Below are 15,249 nucleotides of genomic sequence, written 5' to 3' on the forward strand. Positions count from 1 at the left end.
TTTAACCTTTTTTTTTGCACATAAAACAATTTGCTTTATTGCCTTTTTGGTATTTTTTATTGAAGTTATTGCTCATAATTAGACAACTATATTTGTTTTGGCTTTTTAAAATTAGATTAGAATTAGAATTAGAGCCTTTCAGTTTGTCCAAATAGACTAGAATTAGATTAGAATTAGAAATATCGAATTGATAAAGAGTTTAGAAAAACAACTCTTCTTCAAACACCAACTGGCCAATTAAAAATAAAATATATCGGTACGGTATTAAAATTCGAAAGATCGAGGGAATTCGTTAACCCTTTTCAAGGATTTGCCCTTATTTTTATTGTCTTAATATTATAAAATGATTGTTTATTTCTAAGAAATGCGCCTTGCGCCCTTAATTTGTCGAATTTTCAACAAAACAACAGTTTTGTTCGCAATGAAAATTGTAGTTAATAGATTGATTGTATCCCTGCTTATTGGCAACGTAAGGCCCCAAAAAGCATCAGGTAAAATTGTTCTGTAGCGATGCAAATTGACATATTGTAAAGTATGTGTAATAGTGAATGGAATAATATACGTTAGTCAGAGTATAGGCCTACTGTTAGATATATCAGACACCTACCAGCAACGAACCCTTGCTTGCAAAAGAAGAAAAAAGGTTTGACCTTGCGTAGCCGACTTGCCGCGTTGACAGTCGGGTTTGGTTTATTATAGCAGCCAAAGCGACGATGACAGGGCAACTGCTTGTGATGACGCTGAACCGCGTGGTGAATGACTATTTTTTAACATTCTTCCGTAACGAATCACAGCGAGTAAGTTACCGGGTATTTTCCATTGAAGGTATTGTTACGTATTAAACAAAACAGCATTGTTGTTTTGGAACGCACATATATAACTGATAATACAGTTTCACGACGGTCATTTTTAGTTAAACGAGCAGCAAGTATGTGATTCGTGAAAACGTTAGCTTAAAATTAAATAAAAACAAATTCATTAGGTTTCGGTGAAATACAACGCCAGTTACTTCCTGTTAAAATTAGTTCTGTGGACTGCAGCGGTTCGTACAGGATACAGTTAGACCATTGAGCAACAGAGCGATAGAACCGTTGTACCTCGTTTGAGTATAACCGTTTATAACGCCGCTGAGTTAGTTTTGTGAAATTCGTTCTAAACTAAATGTCTGTGGTTTCACCAAATTATTAATATTCGTTTTAATTTGATATATATTAACTGAAAAAAAGTGTAGTGTTAAAAGGCTAAAATATCTATCAAGCTTAAAACTGTGAAGTGAAGCAGCGTTTACCAACGCTAGTACGAATTTGTTTTTAACTTGTCTTTACTGCCTTTGGATAGTGGTTTATAACTTATACTAATACTACCTAGGTAAATTAAAACACTTATTTAGTACCTAATTTTTATGTTGTGTAGACGTATATGTACTTAATATATTATAACATTGCCGTAATAGTCAGTTTAGTGGTCATAAAGATTCTGTAAAATGGCACACCAAATGAAAGATTCTGAAGTGTATGTCGATAGTCAAAGCTCGTTTAATCAGTGTCACAGCACCTCGCGTTTGTTGAAAACCAAGGCTAACGGAGATGTTGAGTCGCAACAAGATGGTATTCCACCCAAGGATGGCAAGGCACTGCGACAAAGAGACATGTGGTCGGGAAAGTTCGACTTTTTGCTAGCATGCTGTGGTACGGCGGTTGGACTAGGAAACGTTTGGCGATTTCCCTATCTGTGCTACAAGAACGGCGGAGGTAAACTTTGAATAGGTACACCGACTTGAACATCCGTGATTATGTAAACTGGCCACAAAAAATATAAACCATTACAACCTGTCGATGTTGATTTGCTTTTATACCACGTATCCGTTTTGTAAGTGACATGAAAACAGATAGAATTAGACAGCCGATCAGCGGATTGTAAACTGTCGTAGACAGACAAATTATGTTGTGTAGCTGTAATGTGTCTCCAAAATCACTAATTAGACGCCGAAGTGTAATAAAATCGACAGCATAATCATTTCACAGCTAGGCAAAATGGAATTTGCGTACGTGATTGCTGAAAGTGTCGAGCGTGCCAGCATATATAATAGTATAATTCACGTGATTATGTGTATCTTTGTTGTTAAATTTTTTATTTTATATTCCAGGAGCATTTTTAATACCTTACCTGATAGTAGTCCTAATCAGCGGCGTGCCGATATTCTTTTTGGAAGTGTCCCTTGGCCAATTTACCAAGCTCGGAGCCATTAAATCTTGGGATTCCATTTGCCCCATAAGTTCAGGTACCTGATATATCACGATTTCCCATTTAACAACTGCAACTTGAATTTACTATTGTTATCTATTGTGCCATGTCACCCCTGTGCCACTTCTGCCACTAAGTCACCAACTTTAACGACCAACCGCTATTGTTTGCTGTTAGGATCGCGAGAACTTGGCAATCACAGCACAGCATTAAAATAAGTCCACTTTTTGACGGTGACTTCCCTTTTTAATCTGCGTGAAACTGATGCGTTAACGTTTCTCATTGTAAAACTTCTAAAACTCTTTGTTTCTCGATATTTTCCTCAAAGGCATAGGCATTGCATCTGCCGTGATCGTATTCTTCACCCTATGCTACTACGCCGTCATTCTAGCGTGGGCATTGTTTTACCTCTTCCAGTCTTTCAATGCCGATTTACCCTGGGCGTCGTGCAATAATTCGTGGAATAACAACCTGAAATGTACAACCAACTTCACCTACGTCCGTTTGTTAAATATAAGCGAGGAAGAACGTAGAGCAAATTTTACCTCCCCAGTTGAAGAGTATTGGGAGTAAGTAAATTTATGCATTTTAGATTATTAGACACAGCAGAAGGCTCGTTATGTCCCCTATCACTACTAGTATAGATTATATACGCCTGTACTATGTGACCACCAATAACACTTTATACAGCAAAAACTGGTTTTGTATAATTTCTGCATCTTTAATTATGTCTGCCTGCCTTTGGAAAGTGTAGTGTTTTCGTTTTTGACGTATTTCATATCCGCGTTGTAAACAGTAGTCACGAACTGATAGTTCCGCTATCTCTTCGGAGAATAGCGGTAGCTATTTGGTAATTTTCCTTTCAAAACAATTAGCATTTTTCTCGGCTAAAAAATGCGGATGTTTAGACATAAAAATTCATGCGGTGTTTTACTGGAAAATTGCTTGAATGTCAACAATGACAGACCATTTTTTATCAATTTAAGTCAAAACCGATTGGATTATTAATATGGTCGGGCGAACAAAGCAGATTTGCCAATCGGCGTTAAAAGTTTCTAAATAATGTACAACCATATATGCGTTTCCGCGAAATGTTTAGAACGTTTTACTTTCCCACTCCCATTTTAATGCTTTCCGGGTTATTGTTTTTCTGCCCAACTAAACGCTTGAAAAATCTATTCTGATATGTACTGGGTGTGCATGAGAACCAGTTGCTGCTAGCTGCAATTAGAATAATATTAACAGTTGATGGTGTTTTTTTGACACGTTTTGTTTAAATTTTGATTTTAGATACGACATGTATGCAGATCGATATATGTTTTTTTCGCTGAGCACGACCCTTTTTTGCATTTAAATTACCAGTAAATTAAATCAAGGGATTTTCCACGAATTTACATTAATTACCGATGTTGCCTTACGAACCATTTAGAAACAACGTGCTGCAAATTTCCAAAGGAATCGAGGACTTAGGCGGACTGCGATGGGAACTAGCCGGCGTTCTTTTTTTGGCTTGGGTTATCTGCTACCTCACAGTCTTCCAGGGTACCAAGTCCACGGGAAAGGTAACACATCTTTTTCATGTTGTCACCTACAAACACCTGACCCGCATTTGAAAAGCGATTCATAGATCGATCGAAAGTCTCATAGATAACCAGGACGTTTTCTTTCGCAAACAATTGAATAATTGATAAGGTAACACAACTATTATGTTTTAATAGAAGTTTAAACAAATCCATCTTACACTCTTGTTTTTCAAAATAACAAAAAATAAAAAGTTAAAAAAATGTTACTTTAAAATACACGTACTTTTTCTACTTGCGGAAACCGGTTTATCTTAGGTTATTTTGATTTGGATCGGGTGGCATAGTGCTGGCCTGTTCCCAACGAATTAGATTAGGAGATTTTAGTTACTCACAAAACTAGGCCTGATTTTGTTACATCATCCGTTGGGAGCCCATTGTTTCTTTATTCTTGCCAGAGAAACGGGGCTCTTCGCACAAGGAAAAAGAGGGAAAGTCGTAACAACCTTTAAAGTCACTTTATAGGTTCACGCTGCTGATAAAGAATAACGAAACTTATCTTAGAAGATCAATATGTGTTTTTGAATTACATTTTTTCGTCATCATTCTTTTCAAGTGATTAAAATCCGTATAATTTATTTCTTTTTTTTTGGTAAACAATAACGATATCAATTAATTTTATCGATTTTTTATATCCATGTTTGGTCGGCTGGGTGCCTAGCCCAACCACAACAAGAGGAGAAGTGTAAACTGTAGGTTCGTTTCTTCCTGGTTTATTACTCTTGACGTGGGCGCCTCCTTCTCTCTTTTTTTAACAGACGGGCGCGTCGGATCCGCTATGCGCCTAGGCTCAACGCATGGTCTGAAGCACCACGTGTGCCGTCGTAGTTTTCCAGTAATTTTCCACAGTGAGCCTTCTATAGGGCACGCCGTATACCCCTTTTTAGTGGTGGCGATTCGCGTTATAGAAGAATTGATCCGCCCACCTTTTCACGTGAACTGAGTGTTACCAAACAATGCAATAGACGCTGTTCGGTAAATTTTGTACTCGAAGCGACAAAGTTGCCGAAAGAAAGAAACGTATTATTTATTGAAACACAAACCTTTAACCTGCTATAACTTTATGTGTTTAAAGTTTTCTTAAAAAGCACGATAACTAGGGTATAGTTTTCGATAACTAGGTTATAGGCCTGTTTAGGCACGTACCCTTTTAGATGTATAAATATAGCCCCAAATTGAAACTCGAACGTATCCTTTATTTTGGTGCGCTTGGTCGCTTTGCCTTTTCCATTACCGTTCCGTTAAAATCAAATGGTTGTCAATTGCCACGTCATCCGTGAAACTCGTTTAAGTTGGCCTGTTTGTCGCGGTAAATCTGATTTTGGTAAAATCTAGGTCTTTGCGAATACATTAAAAGTCGTCTTAAAACGTTAAATACTTCCTAGGTGCTGGCCCATAGTGACCCAATCGATGGTTTGTGCGATGTTATGTATTGACAACTAAATCGACATTTTAGTGTTTGTCAAGTTAAAAATGCAAATAGGTTGGTTGTTCTGGTTTATTTTGCAGTTGCTTGTCCTTTTTTCAAACTATCGCTTAAGTACCACGAAAACTACTTCAATATTGTTCTTGTGAAAATGTTGGGAGGCGCAAAAAGGCCGCCACGTTATTGATAAGTTTATCAACCCGTCCGAGGAATAACAGACCGCCGACTTGATAGCCAAGGATGGTTTTACTCCCATGATATAATTGTTTTGTTAGTTTCATTGCTTTCAGTAACTTAAAAAAAGTAATATGAACAATTAGTGTATCGTTTTATGCTATTATTTAATTGTGTTTTAGTTTTCTGACGCAACTTTGCATAGCTATAAAATTAGGGACGCGGATGTGAATACAAATATCTGGTAATAAAGCGCCAACGCCATTCAAGCCGGCCGAAACTCCGCCAGTATTTTTCCACTACTCTCTACATGGGTTGCCGTGACTGCCATGTTTCAGAATGGTTTAGGCCTGACTCGCTAGTTAATAGAAACTAATGAAACTTGACTAAAATACGTTTCACATTTGTGTGTTCAGGCCATGTACTTCACAGCCACGTTTCCCTACATCATGCTTTTCATTCTGCTTATCCGCGGTGTTACGTTACCTGGAGCAATGAAGGGAATTGAATTCTACATTAAGCCCAACATCACTAAGCTTAGTGAACCCCAGGTCAGTAAAAAATAGCATTGAAAAGATACCTTAGTTTCTTGTATTTACAACAGTTCATTGCTCGTTAGTATCATCATTTTCCTAGATGTTCTTGGTGTTGTATCAATGGTTCGTACAATTGTCTACAATTTTGAAATTGAACGTTTAGGGAGAACTGACGTTAAATTTTTTTACAAGGTTTGGGTCGATGCTGGAACTCAAGTTTTCTTCTCCTATTCGCTTTGCATAGGTGTCCTGGTGTCGCTCGGAAGTTTTAACCCATACAATAACAACTGCCTGAGGTGAGTTGCAATACAGTAAGTATCGTTTTAGAAAATGCAACTAAACAGAAATAATCTGCGCGTCATGTTACTCGACCCAGGTCTAACTAGTTGGCTTTATGTCACGACCTTATCTGGGGGATGTTTGCGTGCAAGTATGAATGACACAGACATAGTATGGACTGCGAAAAACATGTCTCTTACAAGTAATGACGGTTCATGTTGGGCCAACATCATAAGAATCTTTAAAGGAGACATGGTGTTTAAATTTGCTGATGCAAAAGCAAATGACGTCATGGGTCGCCAATAGCATTCACCATGATAATTTAATAGCATTACCAACCCTCTCTCATGCAGCTTAGCATGCTTTCGCAATAATTATCCTGATAACATGCGACCACATTTCTGGCCCCGCGTAGCTCGTCGTTGTGTAAATCGTTCTCACGCTGATAAACAAAAATAAACCTGCTTTGCAATTGGCAGGGACACAATGATTATAGCTGGCGTAAACAGCGGTACAAGCATTCTAGCTGGGTTTGCAATCTTCTCAGCTCTCGGCTTCATGGCATCTGAGCAAGGAATGGAAGTATCGGAGGTGGCCGAAAAAGGTGAGAATCATGCTGTTTTTTTAGCAACTCATTTTTGGGTTAACCACATCAAGGTTTTAGAATCGTAAACCAGACATTTTTGTCAAAAAACACCAAGTAGAAAGAGTAAAGTGACAAAGTGGTTGCCAAACATTAATGAAACAATTAAAAACCAAAGTGTTATGTACACAAAGTCTAATTACATTAAAAAAATAAATTAGTGTTGATATTGCCATTCGAACAGTCGTGTTCTGGTATGGCTTGGTCCAATTCCAACCTCTTGATGTTACGTCTCAACTCCAAAACAACAATACAAACAAGCCCATTGACAGAAAGGCGATCCGCCATCTGTGCTGCTTATAAGGCGCTGCGAGCAGAGGTTTGAATGGCGGACGGCCGCGCTGTAATCGGCAGCCATTTCCGTTGCGCACTCAGTCACTCACACACTGCCTTACATAGAGGAAGCAACCGCTCGAAACGCCGCCGCGTGTGCCGCTATGGCGCAATTTCATTGGCTGACAGTTTGGCGCCAGCGTGTTTCGATCTGCGTGACGTACTGGTGCAAATATATACTACAATCCTTTTAAGTTCCTCGAGCTTTTGGAATTGAAAAGAAAAACGCTCCCTGTCAAATGAATAATTTTTTTTATAAGTAACAGGTCGTAATTAGTGTAATTCGTTTTTAATGTATTTTGCTATGGGTCATCGATCATTCTACACCCGTGACTATACCGTTAGCATACACTATAAGGTTGAGTTCTCTCTTTACACCATGACTGATATAACAAGACAAGCATGAACGTAATTACGCCGGTGAAGAACCAGTTTTTTGTGAGTTATATAGTTCTGATTTTGGCGTCTTTTATGTTACATTTCAACTAAGGTTTTTTTAAAAGACTGTTAGAATAAATCTGTGTTGATTAGCACTCTTGATTTAATGCCATTTCAAAGGCGTAGATAGGCATGGTTATATGTTGTATTTTCTCTCGGGACATTCTACAGTAGGTCACATAAGATATGTATTTATACATTCCCGCCTTAGTGCTTTGCCACATGCCCCACGTTTCAAGCGACAGCTGGTAAGTGCGTGACGCGTTGGCCGTCTGCAATGAACGGTTAAAGCCGAGATGTTATCACCTTGTGACGTATTATGTTTTTACATTCTTTATTTTGTCACCTTGCGATGCTACAAACTACTTAACAAATCGAATCACCTCAAAGGTAAAAAAGCATACAACCATACTAAATTAAAACCTTGAAACGAAACTGGTTAATCGAGATACCACCAATTGTTTCACTTCCTCATGTAGTTTCCAAAATCTAAACTAGTTTAGGTTATTTGAATTACTTTGATTCCGCCTGCTAATACAGAAACGGAGACCTATTCACTTTGTTTTAGCCTGAGAATCGTCAATAAAATCTTGTTTGGTGTTCTTGAAAGATTAGCGATGTATTAGGTTGGTTATTAATCAGTAACGTTTTTTTATTTAAGGTCCAGGACTTGCTTTTATCGCTTATCCCCAAGAGGTGTTGCTACTTCCTGTTTCCCAGTTGTGGTCATGTCTGTTTTTCATCATGATCTTTCTGCTTGGAATCAGCACCCTGGTGAGCTGATACAGCATTTCTAATTTTAAGCCACTTTTAAGCCTGTGCGAAAATGTCTGTCTACAGAACAAAGAAAAACATGTTTTTCTCTAACCGTCGTATTTTTACCGACGCTGGTTTGGTTTACTTAATAGACACTTTGTTGCTTCACAGTTGACCGACACCCTCGCACTTGTGACGTCACTCGGTGACCTTTTCCCTGATCTGTTCCGTGGTGGAAAGTACAGAAAGATGATCGCAATGGCCTGCGGGTGTTTCGTCTGCTACTTGGTTGGTCTCGCCATGGTCACCAGGGTACGTTACTACAACGTCCTCGCTACTAATCGATATAGTGCTTGAATATGTGACGGCAAATTCTAAAATAAAACATAAGCGAATGTTGTTTACCTGTTTCCTACTTGTGATATTTTTATGTTTAAAACATAGATGATATAAATTTTGTTCATGTTACGTCCAGGGAGGAATGTACATACTACAACTCTTCGACTTTTACGGTGCTTCTGGTTTCGCGCTGCTGTGGACTGCCACGTGGCAATGCATCGCTATCTCGTGGTTGTACGGGGACCAGAAATTCTACGACGTGTTGGAGGATATGATCGGTTATCGACCCACGCCGTACTTCCGCATCTGCTGGAAATATGCCGCTCCTTTGCTCAACATCGTAAGTTGCATGCCTCACTGCAACAGTCGCGTAAATACTTACGTCGCGTTTCAGGGCAGACCTGCCACATTCATATGTCATTTTAACGCTGTCCGTTGCGCATCGCCCCTGCTCGTTGAAACAGACTCGGCCCATGGCTATGAAGTGTCGCGCATAAACAAACGGCACTTTACATTCTTTGGGCGCTGCGCTCTGAGGGGCATTTAAAAGCAGCCATCGTCACTCAAGTGCTTGCCCTTCCAGTTGTTTTTCGAACGTTCTGTTACATTGCCAGAATGTGCAGTTAAAAACTCGCATTTAAAATTTTAAAATTAAAAAAGCTTTGTATTTTTCTACATTATAAACGTTCAAGAAAACTTTAGTTTGTGATTTAACGTCAAATTTTGGATGAAAAATATTTTATATATTGTATTTTACGCATATTGTAAGAAAGATAGCTGTTTTACAGTTCATTATTTAACTAAGCGGAATTTATTTTAACAGGCCATCTTCATATTTTCGATTGTGAAATACAAGCCGCTCACTTATAACGACACTTACGATTATCCTCCATGGGGGCACGCAATCGGATGGTCACTTGCTCTTTCTTCAATACTTTGCGTTCCGACACGTATGCTGTACGTCATCTACAAATCGGAAGGATCTACATGGGCCGAGGTAACAATCATACAAAGCTTGCGTCCTTTTCAATTTAAAAGCTAAAATATTGTGTTATAATCTAAGTCACCAAACACAAAAAATAAAATTACCAGTAACGACTCCCAATAGCAGCACCCGCAACGCTCTATATCAGTGTTTCTTAACATTTTTAGCGCTCGTACCCTTTGAGCTTTAATGAAATTTTCTCCCCCCTTGTCTACAATGGCCGACGGAAGTAAATAATATTGTAATAATACGAATTAAACTCACGATATTTCTAAATTACGTGTTAAATGTATGCATTAAATACAGTCTTATAAGTTCAACAATATTTGCAAAACACAAACAATCAGTGAATTTACAAATGGCTTTTTGTTGTTAATTTTCATCAGCCTAAATAGAGCATTTCACACTGCTTGTCGTACCCCCTGCTTTGGTGCTTCTTACCAGCAAGTGGTACACGTACCCGTGGTTAAGAACCCCTGCTTAAAGTAATGGTTCGAAATGTATTCGTTATTTTTAGAAATACAAGAAGGCGACAAGTGCAACGATCACGATCTCGCACGGGTGCAACGGGTCGTTAGGCAAAGTGGAGGAGGAAGACGAAGATGACGACACTACCTCGGACGCAAGTCCCCCTCCGCCTTATCCCGACGCCGTAGAAGTAGATGTAGAGACGACGATATAAAGATGTTGTCGGAAGATGAGAATCCGGTTAGATGTCGATGGCAACATGTCTTTTTTGCCGCATTCGATCACCGAACCAACTTCAGCCAAACCGAAAATATATCTTCACTATCCGCATATTAACAGCGATTTTCGTGGCGTCGATGGGAAAATGATTTGCTGAATGCGCTTTTTGGCACTTTTAGGTTTCTTTCCGAAAACATCACATAACGTTGGTAATGCGCTTATTGCCTGCGTAGTGCGCATGAGGAAGGATTGTTGAAGTGAATTCGCAAAGCCTTAATATTGATAGACGTTGATGCACACTTTTGTTTTTGACAAGCGCTTGTTGTCAATCCTGTATATAACCGTTTATGTTATATGAATTTAAACGACACTGGGATGCGTATGTTATCCTGTATTTATACACTTTTTAAAGGTTCAAAATTTCAAGACCGATAATTGCTTTCTGTTGTTGCAATTCTTCGTGCTAATTTAATCGGTCAGATATCGTTTTTGCTGTGACTTCCTCCAAAAGCTTCCACCAATACAATGCGGCCAATATGTTAACACACGCATTTCACGAAGCATTGTAAATCATACAGCTGCTTATTAAGGGGTAGGTGTGTATGCGACTACATGGATTGCTTCAAATTATGTGGGTTGGTGTCGGGATGCTTGTTTTTGTATAATCGTACTAATTAAACTGCATCTGAAACCTCGCTGCTTCAATTTGCGATTGTATTCGTGTAAACCTTTAAATATTGGTCGATTGAAAACTGACAGTTAAACATATATCATTAAATCGCATAAACGATTTACTACATTTGCAAAATGTTCACGAACCGAAATTGTGTTATTCTTCATAAAAAGCCAATTTAAACACTAATTTGGCGCGGGCGTACCTAAAAATGGCTGTGTTTTTCTGTCAATTTATTTGCCTGTGACAAAACTTCATTACCTGCACTGATCCTTCTTTAATTTTCTGAGTTATCTTTTTTACTTCTGTGAACAACAAAACCTTGGATATTTCTTTTTTCAGTGGTACCCAAAAGTTATTTAAAATATGAACTTACATAAGAAACTATGCTTTGTGTATTTAAGAAACGCGACGATGCTATTTTTCCTGAAACTCAATTTTGACCTGATCCACGTGATTTTCTCTTTGGCGTTTATTGCATTTGTTGTTCGATTCCGCGTTAAGCTGTTCGATTTCAATACAAAACAGTTAGTAAAGCAACATTTGTTTTTATTGTCGGTCTAAACTCATCGAAACTTTGTAAGTCACAGTTTATTTTTGTCATAGATTATGCGTTTTGCATATGTGCTCTTAGGCCCGATCAAAAACACCAATATAATTCTAAAATTGCTCTGTACAACTTGCCACGTTTTGCCAAACTTTTCTTAATTATTGCGTGATTAGAAAGAAAATGGAATAACTGAACAAATAAACGTTCCGCAGGGCACAACAGATAATGATGTTAAACAAACCTTCCCACTTGGGAAAAGGGATGTACACTGTATATATAGGGCCTATATGCACATTGCGTTTCAGTTATTTGTAATTTAGTTATTACTTATAATAATTAGTCGGACGAGTTTACCAAATTTTAATAATGTTTAAACGTTTCCTTTTTTCATGTAGGCTAAATGACTTTTTTCTATAGGCCCTATTCGGGTTAATATAAATAAATCCTAAATCACATTCTGTCCTTGAATCAAACACCACAATTGTACCACTTTAGAATATATTGTGTTACGGTGTTATAGATGAGCGCTATCAACTATCACAAAAAAGAGTTAGTATTAATATCTCCATCATACAAATCTACCTACAATATTTTATCAAACCATAATATTATGTTATTGCAATATTCACGAATCAAAACTGGCATTTTCAACATCATATTATGCTCAATTTATAGCCTAAAATCAACATGTTTTCACCGCGCCCAAGCATGTGACGCCAGCATTACTCCTATCCAACTCTGTTTTGTCATAATGTACCGAAACACTGCCTTGACAGAATGCGCCCACTTACCGGTACTAAGAATCACAAAAAATACCGCGTGACAACAAACCCGGTCAATATACACATATACATTTTTTTAACAATCGCTAACCTAAACCTATTTAACAATTCGTAAAAAGTCCTAATATTGGCTCGAGCTGGAATATTGGCATTTTTGGCAAAGTAATTATTAAGGTTTGTAGCAACATAAGTACGCTAGAACGCCAAAGCCTCGTTTATTTGGGTCTCCGCAAAAAATGTTTAAGAAACCCTGCGTTGAAAAATACTTTGACCAAATGTTAGGCAGGATAATAAGGTATGACGTATTTCTTACTGCAGCAATTTATTTGGGTTAGGGTGCAGCTTAGCGTTTGGATTGGGGTGGGTCTATTATTATTATATTTATTCTCTTAGGACCTAGGTCAATATATGAGTAAAACATTCCTAATATTATTCAAAATATTTTTTATCGTTACTGCATTAAACATTCCGACTTGCCTATCCTTATCCTGCCTTGGACCAAAGAGATTTTTGTAATCTCTTTGTTTTAGGTTAGGACGTTGCTTTGACCAACGTCAACATCAAATCAGGAAGTCGAACCGTTTGACTTTTCCGGTTCAGGATTTTTCGGAATCCGGTTCACTTCCTGTTTCGGTTTTGAGCAATTTAAAAGTTCCGGTTCAACTTTTGTTTGACTATTGGTATTCCAAAACCGGTTCATAAAGTTCCGGTTCGGATACAATATAATTGCGTTAAATCTAAAAATATGGGTCAGTAAATGTATAGAGAATGATCTTTGAATTGTAAGTGATTTAAGCTAAGTTACGTGACGTATTAAAAAAACAGCACCTCATTATTGACATATCTAAAAAAAATAAAATCAAGGGTATGTATTTAATCAATATTCATATTTTTGTCATCAAATTTCGAACATGGCGTTAACTTAACTCTGTAAAAAACAAGTTGTGACGTCATGCTGGAGTGAACTGCTTTTGTTTACAGCTTCGTGTTCGGTTAAAACCGTTAAGGTTCATGTTCATGTTCTTTCAAATTATTAGGTTCATTTCCGGTTCGGGTCCTTAAAATCTTACAAAAAACGGTTTAGGTTCGTTTACGGTTCGGAAAAAATTGACCCAAAACCGGTTAATAAAGTTCCGATTCGCTTCCGGTTCGACTCTCTGCATTGGTTAGGACAGTGCTTCTTAAACTTTTTTAGTTTTGTTCACCCCTGGCATTTATCTCCAGATTTCATTCGCCCTTCTCATCATATGATAAAACTATCTCGTCAAATATCCGCTCTTTGCTTGCAAGCTATCATCCATTTCTGACGGTTCACCCTTATTCCCCCCTGCAAAAAATTGATTCACCCTGGGGTCAGGTCAACCAATTCACCTGTTTAAGCATAGAATACATGGTTTAAGAAACACTGGGTTAGGAGTATCAAAAGGGTAGTTCCCCCAGGTAGTGAACATCGCTTCATATTTGTAAAGCAGAGCAAGCATCAATTGTTATTTAGGCGAAATTTCTTTTGAATTTCATAGTTTTTTTACCGCCGCATAAATATAGCAAAAATTTCGCCCAATTAGCCGTTTTACATCTGAATAACTTTTCGAAAGCTAATGCGAAAAGTTGGTAAGATAAAATTATTAAAGCAACGCACAAAGGTTAGGGTGATGTTGTTAGTGTTTGGGTGAGGCCGAATGGGTGGGTCAAGTATTATTATATTTATTATTTACTAATATTGCTTAACCCGCACCCTTACCCACATATTGGACTGGATTTAATAGTTAATTATTATTTCAATACTGCGCTCTGGAATAAGCCAAAACTCTGGTGGGCAATATATCGTCACTGGAAAACCAAAGAGACTTATGTCCAATTTTTGATAAAACTGGGTTAAGGTAGTTTTGTAATATTTGGACATAAAGCTATTTTATGGCACTGAAACATCTTTATAAAGATGCACCCAAAGGGATTTATGTCCGGACATAAGTCTTTTCAAATAACACCTTTCAAGTTTTTTGGAAGGCGGTAAAGCCTTATGTCCAGTTCATGGACATAAGTCTTTGAGAAAAAAAAATTCGCGGACTTGAAGCTTTTTTAAATTGTCAGTTTTCTATAGCTTACACCTAAAGTGATAAATATTTTTCTTGTTTATCACTTTATCAGGTTATATTATAAAGCTGGTATGCATGTGCAGTGCATACTGCATACCTATGAATAAAATAAACTTTCCTGATTGTTTATTTTTACATTATTAAATTTGAATGGAAAGGGTGTTGAGGTGGTTGTGTGGTGTGTGCACTGTATCAGTAGTGATTTAACTTTTAATGTGAGCGTAATTTTAAATTTAACATGCCTTTTCTTTCCAGAAATTGATAAGGATATTGTTACTAAAAAAATTAAAGTTAGTTGGGGATTGTAGAATATGATGATAAAGTTAAGTTCCAGAGTATCGACTGAGGCATGGCAGTTTGACTGTAAAGATGCAAAGCAGGAGGACAGGTGGTCTTTTTCAAAATTTGGATTGAATTGGAAGGACAGTAGAGTTTTAGGCACTGTAATGATATATTGCTTTTAGAGGATCCTGGTACCTCTGAACAAGACCAGGTAAATTCTACCGTTCAGGATGTTATGTCTGCGTCCAGTGAAACTGAAATGGTAGTAGATAGTTCAGATGATGACAAGGAGTATTTTTTATCATCTGCAAAAGAAATAAGTTCTGCTGATATTGAACCTGATGAATCGTCACAGAGTGCAATTGCAACCAGTGGAGATGAGGGTCAGTATCACCACAATGAGGAAGTTTATCTCTGCCAGAACAATAATAACATATTCAAAGCTA

General features: G+C 37.7%; 1 protein-coding gene across 1 annotated transcript; it reads left to right on the plus strand.

Moving 5' to 3' along the window:
- Positions 1-902: 902 nt before the first annotated feature.
- LOC146164167 (sodium- and chloride-dependent GABA transporter 2-like) lies at positions 903-11,643 on the plus strand. The gene is made up of 12 exons (XM_083382425.1): positions 903-1,751; positions 2,147-2,281; positions 2,573-2,813; positions 3,674-3,806; positions 5,841-5,975; positions 6,153-6,256; positions 6,719-6,843; positions 8,315-8,427; positions 8,581-8,721; positions 8,885-9,088; positions 9,572-9,745; positions 10,251-11,643. The coding sequence occupies exons 1-12, from the start codon at positions 1,484-1,486 to the stop codon at positions 10,413-10,415; spliced, it is 1,938 nt and encodes a 645-aa protein (XP_083238551.1). The 5' UTR covers positions 903-1,483; the 3' UTR covers positions 10,416-11,643.
- The last annotated feature ends 3,606 nt before the right edge of the window (positions 11,644-15,249 follow it).

The sequence above is a fragment of the Ascidiella aspersa genome, chromosome 2 (assembly GCF_963924565.1).
Source record: "Ascidiella aspersa chromosome 2, kaAscAspe10.2, whole genome shotgun sequence".
In the NCBI taxonomy this organism is placed as follows: Eukaryota; Metazoa; Chordata; class Ascidiacea; order Phlebobranchia; family Ascidiidae; genus Ascidiella; species Ascidiella aspersa.